Source organism: Lagenorhynchus albirostris, chromosome 13, assembly GCF_949774975.1.
Source record: "Lagenorhynchus albirostris chromosome 13, mLagAlb1.1, whole genome shotgun sequence".
Lineage (NCBI taxonomy): Eukaryota > Metazoa > Chordata > Mammalia > Artiodactyla > Delphinidae > Lagenorhynchus > Lagenorhynchus albirostris.
This window is the reverse complement of record NC_083107.1, coordinates 83,163,072-83,179,110: the sequence shown is the minus strand read 5'-3', so window position 1 is coordinate 83,179,110 and position 16,039 is coordinate 83,163,072. Positions and strand designations below refer to the sequence as shown.

At 41.8% G+C, this 16,039-nt stretch overlaps 1 protein-coding gene across 3 annotated transcripts in view; it reads right to left on the bottom strand.

Annotated features, from left to right (window-relative positions):
• Positions 1 to 16,039, bottom strand: part of MBOAT2 (membrane bound O-acyltransferase domain containing 2) — a 113,584-nt gene that overhangs the window by 55,084 nt on the left and 42,461 nt on the right. For 2 of the 3 annotated variants that reach the window (XM_060169327.1, XM_060169328.1), the window contains exon 3: positions 12,757 to 12,834. In XM_060169327.1, the coding sequence (XP_060025310.1) occupies positions 12,757 to 12,834 (78 nt within the window). Of the gene's footprint in view, positions 1 to 5,684; positions 5,705 to 12,756; positions 12,835 to 16,039 lie in introns of those variants that run through there. The other variant, XM_060169329.1, reaches the window with a different exon arrangement.

Genomic DNA, 16,039 nt, shown 5'->3' with positions numbered 1-16,039 from the left:
TGAGGAAGCTTGGGTACAGAATCTGTGGTCTCAGCTGGCAGATTTCAGAGGCAGAGCGGCAGCAGGCAAAGAAGTAGACGGCAAGGGCACGAACACAAGGAACTGTAAGAGCCCAGATGGTTCCGATGACAGGGCCAGGGTATAAGAGGCATGAGAGAATTCTAGACCAGCTGTCCTCAAGCTTTTTGGCCCCAGGGTCCTCTACACTCCAAAATTACTGACAAAACCAAAGAAGCATAACCCACTTAAATAACGGCCGCTGATATTCACCATATGAGAACAAAACTGAGAATTTTAAAAATATTTGTTAATTCAAGAATAACGACAATAAACCTACGATGCTAGGTTTTCATGAAACAATGTTTTTATGAGAAATAAGTATGTTTCCCAAAACCAAAAAGAAAAGAAATTACTGAGAAGGACAGAACTATATTTATGCTTTTGCAAATCTTTTTAACATCTGACTTAATAAGAAGACAGCTGAATTCGCAAATGTTTCCGCTGCAGTATCACACATCATGTAGCCTCGGGAAAGCCCCACTGTACATGCAGGGGGGAAAGAAAGTGAAAAAAGCGAATCATATCTAAATATTATTATGAAAACAGTTTTGACTTGACAGCCTCCTAAAAGGATTGCATGGACTCCTGGGGTCTCTGGACCATACTTTGCAAACTGCTAACCTAGAGAAGGGTAGATGACAGCACTTTGGAGGAACAAACACCAGAGCGGCCAGATAAGCCCCAAGATTGGGAAAGAAGTCGTGGGGAGGCAAGAGAACTTCCATCTGACATGTTAGCAGGCACAAACCTTAAATCAGATACCAAATTTGGCTAGCACCTTTTGTTTCTGTTTGCCTGGGGGAGGGATGGATGGAGTGGGTCATAAATCAGAATCACTATCCCATCCTTTATCCCAAAGAGGTGAGAATTACTGCTATAGAAAATACTATTCCTGATAAAAGTATGCTCTGTTGGGTGTACTGGGGGCGAGAAAAATGGTTAAGAATCACTGATTAACTTATGGCTCTTAGATTTAACAGGAGTCGTCAAATGAAGCCTAGATAAATTAAGAAACTAACACAAGAATTAGAATTAAGAACTTTAGCTTTCCAATTCAGCATTCACACTAAGAATAATTTATACCACTTGCATACACGCCAATTAACAGTGAGGGAAAACACCCCCAAAATAAAATGGATGGGACACTGAATATTTCCCACGGAAAATGCACACGTTGATAATGTTGGGGAAGAGCCAATTTTAGTGGCTGCATGGGGCTTTTTTTTTTTTAACATCTTTATTGGAGTATAATTGCTTTACAATGGTGTGTTAGTTTCTGCTTTATAAAAAAGTGAATCAGCTATACATATACATATGTTCCCATATCCCCTGCCTCTTGCATCTCCCTCCCACCCTCCCTATCTCACCCCTCTAGGTGGTCACAGGGCACAGAGCTGATCTCCCTGTGCTATGCAGCTGCTTCCCTAGCTTTCTATTTTACATTTGGTAGTGTATATATGTCCATGCCACTCTCTCACTTCGTCCCAGCTTACCCTTCCCCCTCCCCGTGTCCTCAAGTCCATTCTCTACGTCTGCGCTTTTATTCCTGTCCTGCCCCTAGGTTCTTCAGAACCACTTTTTTTTTTTTTTTTTAGATTCCATATATATGTGTTCGCATACAGTATTTGTTTTTCTCTTTCTCACTTACTTCACTCTGTATGACCGACTATAAAGCTGAGATACAATTATTACAGTACAGGCAGCTGTAAGGATTGCATGGGAATGCACCTCAGCATTTAACATGTATCTGACATAGGATTTGTGTTTAATAAACGTCAGCTATTACTGGCAGTTTAGCTATTAAGAGTAACTTATCTGCGGGCTTCCCTGGTGGTGCAGTGGTTGAGAGTCCGTCTGCCGATGCAGGGGACACGGGTTCGTGCCCCCGTCCGGGAAGATCCCACATGCCGCGGAGCGGCTGGGCCCATGAGCCATGGCCGCTGAGCCTGCGCGTCCGGAGCCTGTGCTCCGCAATGGGAAAGGCCACAACAGTGAGAGGCCCGCGTATCGCAAAAAATAAAAAAAGAGTAACTTATTTGCAATTAAAGTTGTCTATTGTCCTTTAGGGGTTTCATCTTATTCATTTTTTAACTTTTATCATTTTCTTCGTTGGATTTTACCTTCAAGTCTTTAAGTCCACTCTCTATACATTTTAAAGCTCTCGTGTCTAAGGAAAAATGCTTTGCATAGTATTCTAAATAATAGCTCTAAATTCACTCATGTTTTGAAATGAAACTATGCTCCAACAAAATGAGTTCTAGACAAGATTTTTTAAAACTTTGAAAGGCAAATAGTGCCAAGTCCTTCCTGAAATGTTATCTTCTTCCCAAGGCAAGTCTTGGTAAGGCACATACTCTGTACTACCCCGAGGTTAATTTCCAGGCCAGGAAAAGATGAGCAATCCCATCTCTTTTCTGGGCCTCGCTAAGTTTAAGCCACAGCTCAGTTTTCACTGTGAGAAACAGATGCCCAGGCTCACTTGCTGTAACATCCTTTCACCAAAATGCCCGGCCATTTTTCAGGTCATCAGATATTTCCCCTGTTACTCTTTGTCTCTCTCTCCATAACTACTCTAAATAAGGACTCTGTTTAATAAGCCAGCGGCAGCAGGTGGGACAAGGTCAGTTATCTTTCCCCTACACAAATTAATTTATCAGAAAGAATTTTAAAATTCTCTTTTTAGTCAACTGACATTAAAATAGTATTTTAAAGTACTATTTTTTAAAAATATTTATTTATTTATTTGTTGCTCTTGGGTCTTAGTTGAGGCAGGCGTGCTCCTCAGTTGCAATACGTGGGCTCCTTACGTGTGGCTCGCCAGCTCCTTAGTTGTGGCAGGTGAACTCTTAGTTGCAGCATGCATGTGGGATCTAGTTCCCTGACCAGGAATTGAACCCAGGCCCCCTGCACTGGGAGCACAAAGTCTTAACCACTGAGCCACCAGGGAAGTCACTAAAGCACTATTTTATAGTAGTATTTACAACATCATAAATCAACTCTAATAAAAATTTTTTAAGTCTGTATTTATTATGTATTTGAAATAATATCAACCTCAAGCATGGAGCTTGTAAAAATCTGAACAATTTTAAACAGAGGAAGATTATTTAGAGAATAAAATCACTAGTATCCAAATATTTCTCTAAAGGGTAAAGCCTTTTAAAAAGATCCCAACACCACATTCTAGTGAAGACCAAGGAAAAGCCAGTCCCAATACAATGTCTCCATTCTTGCTATTTTTCAGAAAATAAACCAGGCTGTTTATGCTATCTGGTAAGCAGGCGAGAATCTCTTTTTGTTTCTCCAACTTAAAAAAAAAAAAAACAAAGAAACAAAAAAAACTTTAAAAGAATCTCAGTAAATCAATAATCTAACAACAGAAATTAACTTCACAGACTTCCAGGGCTGACCGTTACCGGTTTTGTTACTGGTTCTAGTGACCTCACATGTTGGAACTACAGTTTCCTTCTCTGTACAGTGGATAATGACACCCCTACACGGGACTGTAGGCACAGTTAAATGGAATATTTATACAGAGCACTCAACAAAGTGACTGAACATGGAAGTCACTCCACCACTCAAGCTCCAAAGTCCAAGTCCAAGCACCCTATTAAATCACACTGTTTCTAATACAGTGAAGACAAAACCTGCCCATGTCAAGTCTATAAATGTACCATAACAATACACCACAAGCAGACTCAGCATTCAGCAAGCCCTAATTTTCCAAAACAATTTCCTCATTTCTTACCTAAAAGTAAAAAAAAAAAAAAAGAGAGAGACCATTCATGCAAGCTTTTTCTCTCACAAAACTTCAACACGGACCACATATTTTAGGTAAATAGCATGGTGTTATGACACATAGATGAATGATTCTGTTCATCATTTTAACAGACAGTTACATGGGTTTTAATTTTTCCTTCAACATCCTATCAAGGATTAGGATCTTTTCTTTTTTTTTTTTTTTTTTTGCGGTACGCAGGCCTCTCACTGCTGTGGCCTCTCCCGTTGCGGAGCACAGGCTCCGGAAGTGCAGGCTCAGCGGCCATGGCTCACGGGCCCAGCCGCTCCGCGGCACGTGGGATCCTCCCGGACTGGGGCACGAACCCGTGTCCCCTGCATCAGCAGGCAGACTCCCAACCACTGCACCACCAGGGAAGCCCAAGGATTAGGATCTTGTTGTAAAAGATTAGTTTCCAGAGGTACCCAAGATGAAAAGGTGAGTCCTTGTACTTTGCCAATGAGAAGTACATATTCTTTTTTTTTTTTTAACATCTTTATTGGGGTATAATTGCTTTCCAATGGCGTGTTAGTTTCTGCTTTATAACAAAGTGAATCAGTTATACATATATATATGTTCCCATATCTCTTCCCTCTTGCGTCTCCCTCCCTCCCACCCTCCCTATCCCACCCCTCCAGGCGGTCACAAAGCACCGAGCCGATATCCCTGTGCCATGCAGCTGCTTCCCACTAGCTATCTACCTTACGTTTGTTAGTATATATATATGTCCATGACTCTCTCTCGCCCCATATTCTTATTTTTAATTATTACAACTATCTGGTTATGTTTATTAATATATGAATTGTTATTTTCAAAACAAGAAAGATATGTCATCTAATTGGATAATATCTTCAAAACTCCCTTTTGTTTTTTAATTGATTAATTTGGAGAATGAGCTATCAAACTGGCATTTTAGACAAACCTGACCTGGCAGGGCCCCATTACATGACCCACCTGTGCAAACCTCTTCCTACGCTAACATATTCAGATATAACAGCAACACCCAAAGGAACAGCGTTATTTACCAAGGGATGGGTGTTGTCAGCAACCCCACATTACCGTAATCCTCCTACTTCATATAGAAACCCTTAATCCAAGGAGAAAAAAAGCTTCCTGGCTCAAGAATGACTGGATCCTTAATAGAGATCCAGTTTACAACTGGAAACACAACTTAGAATTCAAATACCTCCCAAAGAGATACTATAGTGCCTTAATGGTGTAAAGGAATCTGAATCTGACCCCTTCCCGAGTGCAGGATTTGATGGTACGATGGTATGTCCTAAAGATTCTTCAGGATCCAACACGGTCTGGACACCCTACTACCTCTCACCAGGTAATGGGTTTTCCTTCCCATGGGAATTGAGAATATTGAAAAACCTCAGATCCCGAGCACAATATGCCAAAAGGCCACTGCATCCTTTTGGATACAAGTATCTGCATCTTTGCTCTAAGGAAGCGTAACCAACACATACAAATCCCTGCCTTTGTTCAGGACCCTGTTGGCTCCCATTACCTCTCCTCAATCAATTCAGGGTATTTCTATTTAATGATGCATTCTCCTAATCATAAGGCTTAAAAAAAAAAAAAGCTTAATGCTTAGAAGTAATAAAGTGCAGAAGCAAAAAGCTTGGGTACTGGGTGCAATCAGACACACCCAGCTCTAATCCCAGATTTACCTCCTACTAACCTGCTTCTGGGGAAACAGATCTACTGCACCCACCTCCAGGGCTGCTGCTAGGATTAGCTGTCAATCCATGTGCTCTGCACAGTGATGGATACGAATAATTACTGAAACAGCAACTGTTGTAAGGATAAGATAATGTAAAAAATCAATTTTAGAATTACTTACGGTTTTCCAGTTGAAATCCAGCTCTTAGCTCAGGAGAGCACAGCAATACCCAAAGGGCCTGTACCTTCATTCCAAGCCACTGAAAGGCTTTTTTTTTTTTTTTGCGGTACGCGGGCCTCTCACTGTTGTGGCCTCTCCCGTTGCGGAGCACAGGCTCCGGACGCACAGGCTCAGCGGCCATGGCTCACGGACCCAGCCGCTCCGCGGCATGTGGGATCTTCCCGGACCGGGGCACAAACCCGTGTCCCCTGCATCGGCAGGCGGACTCTCAACCACTGCGCCACCAGGGAAGCCCGAAAGGCTTTTGAGTATGGTCCACCGAGAGTGGAAAAGAAAAAGTCTAAGAGTCCAGTTTCCTTCCTGCCACATTTTATTCCCTCTCATGGGATTATGGGGTTGTCCTTGGTGAAGTTAATATTCTCCCCACAGAGTTCCTGCCGTGCCACTAACTACTGCTCATTAACTTCATGAGGACAAATCTTCAAGTGACTTGAGGCTTCTGCCCGCCAGACGGCATTTCCGAGATCTTCATTCCTTCCTAGTAGACTTCAAGCAGCTCTTCACACTATTTCTTTCCAGATATCCATATTGCAGGAGTCTCGGTGGTACTGGCAGATGACAGGTGAAAATGGATCCCTGGCCTACCTGCTCTTCAGGGTCACGGACGACTGAGACAAAAGCACAGCAGCTAAAACTGCCTGGTCCTTCCCTGACTTCACCCCCATGCCCAGGCCCGCTGCTCTACAGCCAGCGTCAGGGGCAGAAAATCAGGCAGGGAGCAGGAAACACCACCGACTGCCACTCAACCCATCAAGCTTGCCATTCGAGGCCTGCCGCACGGATGAATATAATCTGCTCGGAAACACCCAACCAAAAGGAGGTGCAAAAAAAGCCTACAAACGTTCATTCAACGGAACAGAACAGAACAGAGAACCTCTCTTCCTGAGCTTCTGTCATCCACACACTCAACAATGGTAGTATAAAATGAGGAAAGCACCCCTGCCGAGGAGTTCATAGTCTGGGAGGAGAAAAAATGAATTACAGCGACTGCGTGAATCCTGACAGCAACCTCTGACGTGACATCGCCAGAGGCAGCAAAACCCAGCGAAACACTCGGTGACCAGGAATGGCCTCTGAAAGCATTTCCCCCAGAATGTGAACCCTCTTCTTGGCAACCGAACCCTGTATGCAGACAAAAGCTTACCTGGGCTCACCTGGGCACCCACATGCTCCTCAGCTGAGTCACCGGTTTAATGCAATTTAGACTCAGTAAGGTAAAGTGACTTGGCTAAGGTCCCAGAGCTAATGAAATGTAGCAGAACCTAAATTCAAACCCATACATATCTGCCCCTATTACTCATCCAGTGAACCACTAAGGCCACCTGGGGGGAAGTCAGAGTTGGAAGCTGATCTTCTCTCATGCCCTAGGCCTGCTGTTCAATTTTATACCAATACAAGAGGATTCTGAGGAACATGGTTTTTAATATTTCCCAATATTTAAAAATATATTTTAGCATAAGTCTATTTAACACCAAACGTCTGTATTCTGTTTCCAACTGTTTCATTCTGCTGAGCACATAGTAAATGGCTGGTGTAGATACACTTTCTTCTTTTTACTACCTTCCAAGCTGGTCACTCCTTTATGCTTCCTCAGCCCTGAGGGCATCATCTTTTATAACAGTAATCACAGTGTGATCGGTAGTTTGACAGCAAGTGTCTTGCAGAGACGGAGCGTGTCTTTTTATCCATCACTGGGTCCCAGCATCACGTAACAAATACTTGTTGCATGACTGACTGTCTTAACATCTCCAACTCAGCGGTGCCTATCAGAGGGTAAGGACCGCATCTCCACTGTCTCTGAATTTCTGGAAACACTGTGGCACACAACGTGTTTGTTCAAACTGGTGGGTAGCTGAGCCATGGGACGGTGGGGTTAAAATCACCTTCTTACAGCTTTTACAATATCATCCCATACAAAGCTTGGCAACCCGTCCACAGATGCAGTTTTTCTCTATGTATCTACCTCTTTTTCATGTTTTCTTTAGATCATTTGTTTTGGTGAAAATTACTTGCCAGGTTATAAAGAAAATACTGCTTAACTTCTCAAGGTTATCAGGCTCTCCTGTGCTTCCCATGTTAACCATCCCACATTTCTGCTGTTTATATTTAAACAAGGGCAGTTGCCTTGTGCCATGTTCCAAAATCTGGGACTGTTTTTTGGAACTCGAAACAAGCTTCCCCATAGAAAAGTTAAAAAACAAAAAACGCAAAAACGCAAAACTAACATGAAGGGCACTTAGGTTCTCACGCCCATCCACAGAAGCCTACTGAGCCCATCAGAACACCACGGGACGCAGCCACACTGCGCTACCTTCTCCAGGGAAAATGCCTCCCAGCCCCAGCTGGGAGCACCTGAAACGCATCGCTATCCTCCTTCCTCTTCTAACCAAGTGAGAAAGGCTCTCCCTCCACCCATTCCCCCATTCCCATCCCTTCTGTCTCTCCCCTACACTCCACTCTCCCTGGGAACAGAGATACAAGCAAAGCCCAGGAGATGCTCGGTTCTGAGAATCAGGGCTGCTACAATGCTTGTTCACAAAATTCTCACGGGGCAGCCCTGAGATGGTGCACAGGGATTTTGAAGGAGGCAGAGACCGTGACCCAGAAGCAAGAGCTCTAGGAGGCTACTTGGAAGGGCTTGCTGTCATGCAGAAGTCAGGTTATCATTCACTCATTCATTCAGTAGACACCTAGTGGGAGCATACAACCTCCAAGGTGGTGTACTACATTCAGAAAACCAAACCGGTAAGACATGACTGCCGTCACTGAATTTGTGGTGTATGAAGGCAAAAGACATTACTCCCCTAAGCATCTCACTGTAACTGAGGCCATCCTTCCTTGGGTCAAAAATGTGCATCTTCATACTTCACCTAGCGGGTACCAATTCCATCTCAGAATTCCTACGAACAGCATATATACTCCCTTTAAGCATCTGAAGACAGCTTCACGTCCCCCTTCAACACCTAGATTTCCTTCCTTCGAGGGCACTGCAGGTTTTCAACGTTCCTTTTAACCCTTCATTCTTATAACTAAACTCAAGAAAACGTGGATGCATCTGAACATCTATAAATTTGCCTAAGTGAGAAAATATACAAAACTCTTGAACCAACTCTCAGAAAGCACACTACTTTAAGACTGATCCGCCTTCTTGCACCTCCCTTTACAATTTTTTTAATCTTTTTAATAGCTTTATTGAAGTAAAATTTACGTGCCATCAACTCACCTAATTTAAGTGTACAATTCAATGAATTTTAGTGAATTTATACAGGCAGTTTTGCAACCAAAAGCCTGCTGGAATTTTGACAGGCACTGCATTGACTCTATGGATCAACTGTGAGAGAACTGCCGTCTTAACAATACTGAGTCTGCCCATCCATGAATGTGGTGTCTCTCTCCATGCTTTAGGTCTTCTTTCATTTCTGTCAGCAAAGATTTTTATTTTCAGTTTAGTGGTCTTGCATTTCTTTCAATAAATTTATTCCTAAGCATATTATCCTTTTCAATGCTCCTGTGAATGAACTTTTAACAAATTTCACTTTTGGACTATTTCAATATGTAGAAATAAAAAGAATGTTTGTGTATCGCTCTTATATACTGTGATTTTACTATTCCCTTTATAATTTTTTGAATAAGATATTTTTCATTATCGTGCTAAGTGTTAAACATCAAGTCCTGAGTCCTGCATTATTTCACTTCCCTTTCAAGCAAGAGCTATGCCAAGAAGGCGAACATTTCAACCAGCTTTTTAGAAACCATCTGCTTCAGAACAATAATCCAAAGTGAATCATTAATAAAGTCCATTATTCCATTTTTTGTGCTATAGCAAGTTTAAAATTACCACTTGGCAAACCTTATTTCATAGTTTTTTGGTTTTTTTTTTGCGGTACGCGGGCCTCTCACTGTCGTGGCCTCTCCCGCTGCGGAGCACAGGCTCCGGACGCACAGGCTCAGCGGCCATGGCTCACGGGCCCAGCCGCTCCGCGGCATGTGGGATCTTCCCGGACCGGGGCACGAACCCGTGTCCCCTGCATCGGCAGGCGGACTCCCAACCACTGCGCCACCAGGGAAGCCCCTATTTCATAGTTTTGAAACTAGCAGAAGAGTGTGTGTCCGCCTGCCTCTCTTTTTTCAAATCCCTGTGGCAGGAGTGTGCTTAGTATATGGTCCACCCGCTTTTTTGGTAAAGGAGGTCTGATGGAAGCACAGGTCAAGTTCGTTGTTCACATACTGGCTTTGTGCACAACGACAGAACTGAGAAGAGCCGTGACAGAGGCTGTGTGTCCTGCAGAGTCTAAAATACTTGCTATCTGGTCCTTTACAGACAGTTTGCCAACCCTTGCTCTCAGAAACGCTGGTCAAATCTGTGAAAGTTAAATCCTCCCCAGACTAATTAAGGAGAATCAATATCCTAAGATATAGGACCTTCTACCCCTAAATACTCTTTTTCTTCTTGCCTCTAACACTTAAGGTTTTCAATTCTTTTTCCTCAAAAACTTCAAAGCTTATATGAAAATAAGCTTTGAATTCTAGAATAAATTAAATTTTACTGGTAAATTAAAAAGCACTGAATTCTAGAATAAATTAAATTTTAATGGTAAGTTATCTAATTATGGATCAGAATAAAACAGCATACATATAAGTGTGAAATAAAGGGAGATACAAAAATAAAGTTTATATTAAAATATTTTAATTTACAAATGGATTTGTTACAGAGAGTGCAAAAACTACACTATGAACAGCTTACAAAGTATATAAAACAAAGAGATCCAAGAATTTTTAAACTGTTAAATACTCAGGGAGTCCAAATCCTTCACTTAAAAAGATTTAAACCCTTGTTGTTCAAAGAAACATATTACACATACCATGTAAAACTAGACTGAAAGAAATAAACAGAACTGTATTATATGTAAACAATAACTTTAGACAACAAAGTAATGCTACAAGCCCCATCCAGTATATTTGAATGAAATTCTGAAGTCTGGACCCATTAAACATTTTAAATTAATGTAAAGGCCTAAGTGAAAAGGGGGGAAAAAGCATGTACGGATAACAAGAAAAAAAACAAAAAGGAAAAAGTAAAGTCAAACAGAAAAACACATAGGTATAAACTGAAATTGAAGGGAGCTAAAAGAGATTAAAATACACACTTTCTAACTTAATTACTCACCTACTCCTTATTGCCAACACTAGCAACTAACATGGCAAACCCATTTATAATAGCCTGCTCCGTGGATGGTGTCAGATTCTAAACACGGGCAACATATAGGCAAGTAGCACTTTCCTCCTGATCACTTACTGTAAAAGAGCAACAAAATCAACTGTATCCAACTGTGTGTCTCTAAGGCTGCACCTTCCAACAGAATTTTCTATGACCACAGAAATCTTCTCTGTCTGCACTGCCCAGTACAGTAGCCACCAGCCACCTGTGGCTATCAAGCACGTGCCATGTGGCCAGTGTGGCTGGACAACTGAGCTTTAGATGTCAATTAATTTCAATCTACAGGCCACATGTGGCTAAGGGCGCCATACTGGACAGGGTCTGAAGCCTTAAAAGTTAACTTCACAGACTGCCGTTGCCTTTCAGAAAAAGAAACAATTTCCTTTGACCAAATATGAATCTACTAGCCTTTCGATTTAAAAGACTTTTGTTTACGCAGGGATACACAAGTTACCTGTTTTCAGTAATCTAATCAGATTTTCCTTCTTTTTCCAGATTCAAAACATACAGCTCCTTTGTTCAGATATTAAAGACAGTATCGCTTTGAACCTGTCATCTGTATGAGATTTTATAAATAGGGTCATGATGGTATAAAAATTGCTTTTTTTTGATATACCATCAAAATATTTTTTTGATACACCATCAAAATATTTTACTCCTCTTATAAAAATTAAAATCAAAACACCAAGAACCTGGAGTACTGCGGTACAGAAGGGAGGGGGAAATCAACACAGGTGGCGCCAGTGGAAACTGAGGGAAGACACTGGGTCAAAACAGAGTGGGTGACCCATGAGTCAAACACGGAAGATGCAAAATAGCACGAGATTTGGAAAAAAGCTAATCGATTAGTTACAAGTCCATCATTCCTTGTACAGAACTCTTGGAGCCACATGTACGTCAGAATTCAGAGACAGTGCACCACCGATATCACGGAACACCCCCAGCGGGATTGGCCAGCAAGATCTGCGGGGACCCGGCCCCTGGTGTTCAACCAAGTAAGTGCTGCACACGTCTACTTTCCAGTGAACATCTCTGGCCCAGACCTCCACACCACCTCCCCAGCATCGATGAACTGCCTCACGGACACCCTAAAGTCAACAGGCACTTATTCAGCAAATACCCAGAGTGTTTACTACATATGAAGCACTGTTTTAGGTGACTATATACCTGTTTGAAACGCTTATCCCCTAGACATGCTCCCCACCTCCAGGGTTCTCTACACTCAGAAAACAGTGCTTCCATCTACCTGACCGTTCACACCAGGAACCTGGAGTCCTCCTGATATCCTTTTTCCCATCAATCACTAAATCCTTCCGAATGTACCTTCTAAATCTCCCTCCAATGTGTCAGACTCACTCCAACGCTCCACTGCTGCCACTCCTAGACTAAGCCAGTAGTCCTTACCTGGAGGTGGCTATGCCCCCGAGGGACCTGTGAAAATATCTAGAAACATCCATGGTTGTCACAACTTGGGGAGGAGGTACTACTGGCATCTAGTGGGCGGGGGCCAGGGAAGCCGCTAAACATCCTACAGTCCCACGCACCCAAGAATGGTCCAGCCTAAACTGTCAATAGTGCTGAGATTGAGAGACCCTGCTCTAAGTAAGCAGAACAGTGCTGCACACCAAGGGTTTTATTTTTGTATTTATGACAGTTCTTAAAAAAGTGATCACAATTTACAATAATTTTTAACAATTATTATTAAAAATAATAATTTTAATGTAATAAAATTCTACTTGACCCAATTCCATTATGTTGGAATACGTATTATATGTGAATAAAGCGAACACTTACTTGTGCATGTTCTCCACTCCTATTATGATCATGATACAGTAGGAAATTCCACTTTGTACAAGAAAATGTAAGGCATACCTGTGAAAAGTAAGAACACTGTTAGAAGAGCCCACGCACAAACATCAAACTGAAATAATTCAGGCTAAAAAGTGCTTATATATAACACACGACACTGCCAGATAAAAAAGAGGGAGCAAACCTCCAAAGCCTAAAATTCTGTGGATACCCCAGAGAGGGAGTCCCATCCCACAAGCCCCACAAGAGCTGGAAAAATAAGACAAAACCCCATAAAGCCACACTTGGGGTCCTAGCATTCCATGTTTACCAGCTACCTGAAAGCTCTATGGGGTCCTGAGGCTCAAGGTTTACAGCTTTTTCTGTAACTCAGGAACAGGGAGGAAAAGGAGTAAGAAACCTGGATTTCAGAATAGTCCTGACAGAACATCAGCTTTTGGCTTACCCAAACTAACTCCGCCAATAGAGCTCTGCATCTGCAGTTATCTTTTCAAGTATTACTTACAAAATAGCAAAAAATACTAAATATTAGAATTCACTTAAAAGCAGGTACACCCTAATTTATTTATTGTGAAAACATGATGGTTCAAGTCAAATAAGCTTCCTTACACAAATGCAGTCAGTCCTTAATGTGCAGTAATCTATCTACAAAACGTTCTCACTGAGATGACCCAGTTTCTTCTAACGTAGAAATCTACCATTAAATGAGAGAACTAACTTATCCATTCATGTCACAAAATTCAGGCAAAACATGACTCAGTTCTCTGGTTTTAAAATCCACCCAAATTATCCCTAAGATTATGCATACATGTGCGCACACACACACAAACACAGAATTTCCATTTTCTTTCCCCTTTGATGGCATGAATAATGTATGAAAAATTTTTCAAATCATTGTATACAATTAAAAGTATCAATAAGTATCTTAAGCTATGATTAAAATTACTTTCTAACCTAATCATCATAGAATAACAGGCGCCTCCAATGTGGAAAAGCTACTTAATTTTTTTTCATTTTCCATAGAAATATTACAAATAAGAAGTAGGCTCCAAGGCAGGCCCATAGAAAAAACTTATTTTACTCATTGTACAAAGAATGTCTGTCAGTCTGTCTACTTGTCTCTTCCTCTGCCTAACACACACACACACACACACACACACACACACACACGGGAACAATGTTGGCCTGGAATGCTACTATATAACCAAAGGACCAGGAGGCAGCAGAAAAACATATTTGTGTATAAATTGAAACAGAAAGAAGCTAAGAAAACATGATTAAAACGCACGCTTTTCAAATTAATTACCAGCTCCTATTTATTGCCAGCACTAACGGAGTTCATGTGAAAATGCTGAAGTGGCCTGCTGGACACCTGCAAGGGCTTTATTAATTAGAATAGAACTCATCAACGATAAATGTCTTAAATGAAAAAAGATTCTGAAGACTCTTGGGGAAGTATCTTTCCTTTCCTACTGAATAAATTTCCTTGGAACATGAGGGATATATGACAACTTAGAAGCTAAAAGTTCTATGTTTCAAATAGCGAAGTGGTTCCCTCTATCACTTTGAGATGCCCACTCCCCGGGCATCGCCATTCAGATGACAAGCTTGGCGATCTTCTGGAGTGCAATAGGACACTCTGCCAGTTGTACAAGCCTTTGTTCCTGGGATAATATAAGTCTATCTGTACAGAGTGGACCCGCACTGCCCTCTATTTCACTGGCCTCCACAACGAGCATCAGGTTGCCTGTACACTCAACCATAGCACTGGTGACTTTCCTCGTAATTTCCCATCCACAGCTACTCTACTTGCCCTTATTAGAAAAATGAGCATAAAAAGTGCACAGTACCTACCTAGCACTTTTCAGGATTAAAAGATAACACATGAAAAGTGTTGGCTGGGTTATGTGGCACACAGTACGCTTTCAAATATTATTAGGGAGGTAAAAATGCAAGCAAGAAGGTGTCTTAGAAGTTTATTATAATCTAGCCCTCATCATTTTAGAGTTGAGGAAACAAAGCCTTAACATATACCCAGTTAGTACCCTAAGTGACACTGAGACTCAAGTTGTTTCCTCCTGGGCAACTGATCCACTGGCTGATTCTTCACAGGGTGAGCTGGAGTGGAACCCCATGGACTGTGTATCACCATCTTTCAAACAAAACAATCCTTTATCCCCAAACTTCAGTTTGTTTTTAGATATCACATTTTACATATGTTGAATTTCAAATCACACAAAAGGCAGGTAAAAAATTTATTTTTAGCAGAAAAAGAGTTTTAAAAAGGTTGAGAAACACCTCTTCGATTGTTCCACTGATCTTTACGAATGTCCATTTTCCGAAAGGCACAGTACTGGCCACTGGGAATAAAGAGTCAGGGGATACAGTCTCTGTCCTCAGAGACCTTCCAGTCTAGAGAGAAAGACATACTTTACTACTGTATGATAAACTGAGGAAGAGATTGGATAAACATAAACATTTCTAATCTGGACCACCGACTGGACAATGGTACCAACAGACCACAGTCACAATAACGGTCTTGACCCTGAGTAACCCTCCCTGCTCACGAGGAGCTGGCTACTGTGCTGAGCCCCTTTCTGAAGAATTACATCTTTTAGTCATCACAACCATCACTGGTTCCATTTTACAGATGAGAAAAGTGATGCTAAAGAGGCTGAATAACATGTTTAGTCCCACGGCTGCCGCCGAGGCACCCGGAGTGGAACCCAGGTCTGCCTGGATTCAGAGTCTAAGCTCCAGTCTGTTACTCTACACTGCTGTCATATAGCTAAATAAGAAAATAAAAGTATACAGTAATTCTCAGTTAATAGAAACTTATAAATGATGGTTCAAAAAAAAAAAAAGCTGAGGCCAAATACAAGTAGGTAAAATAGCCCATTATATCTAGACAACTCACTAGCATGTCTTCCAAAAGAGAAGTCACAATCAACAGGAAACAGGACTACCTTTGAGCCTAAAAAACAAAGTGCTAAAATGCAAATCAGAAGGATACGCTACTTCCCTACTCATTCCGATTAGCAGAGTTACCTTTTACCCGGCACAGAGGCACAAACAAACTCTCTTCCAAACGAAAGGAATATAAAAATTTTCTCCTCCAAGAAAAGAATAGAGAACTCTATTTAAAAAAAAAAAATCATCTGGGGCTTCCCTGGTAGCGCAGTGGTTGAGAGTCCGCCTGCCGATGCAGGGGACACGGGTTTGTGTCCCGGTCCGGGAGGATCCCACATGCCGCGGAGCGGCTGGGCCC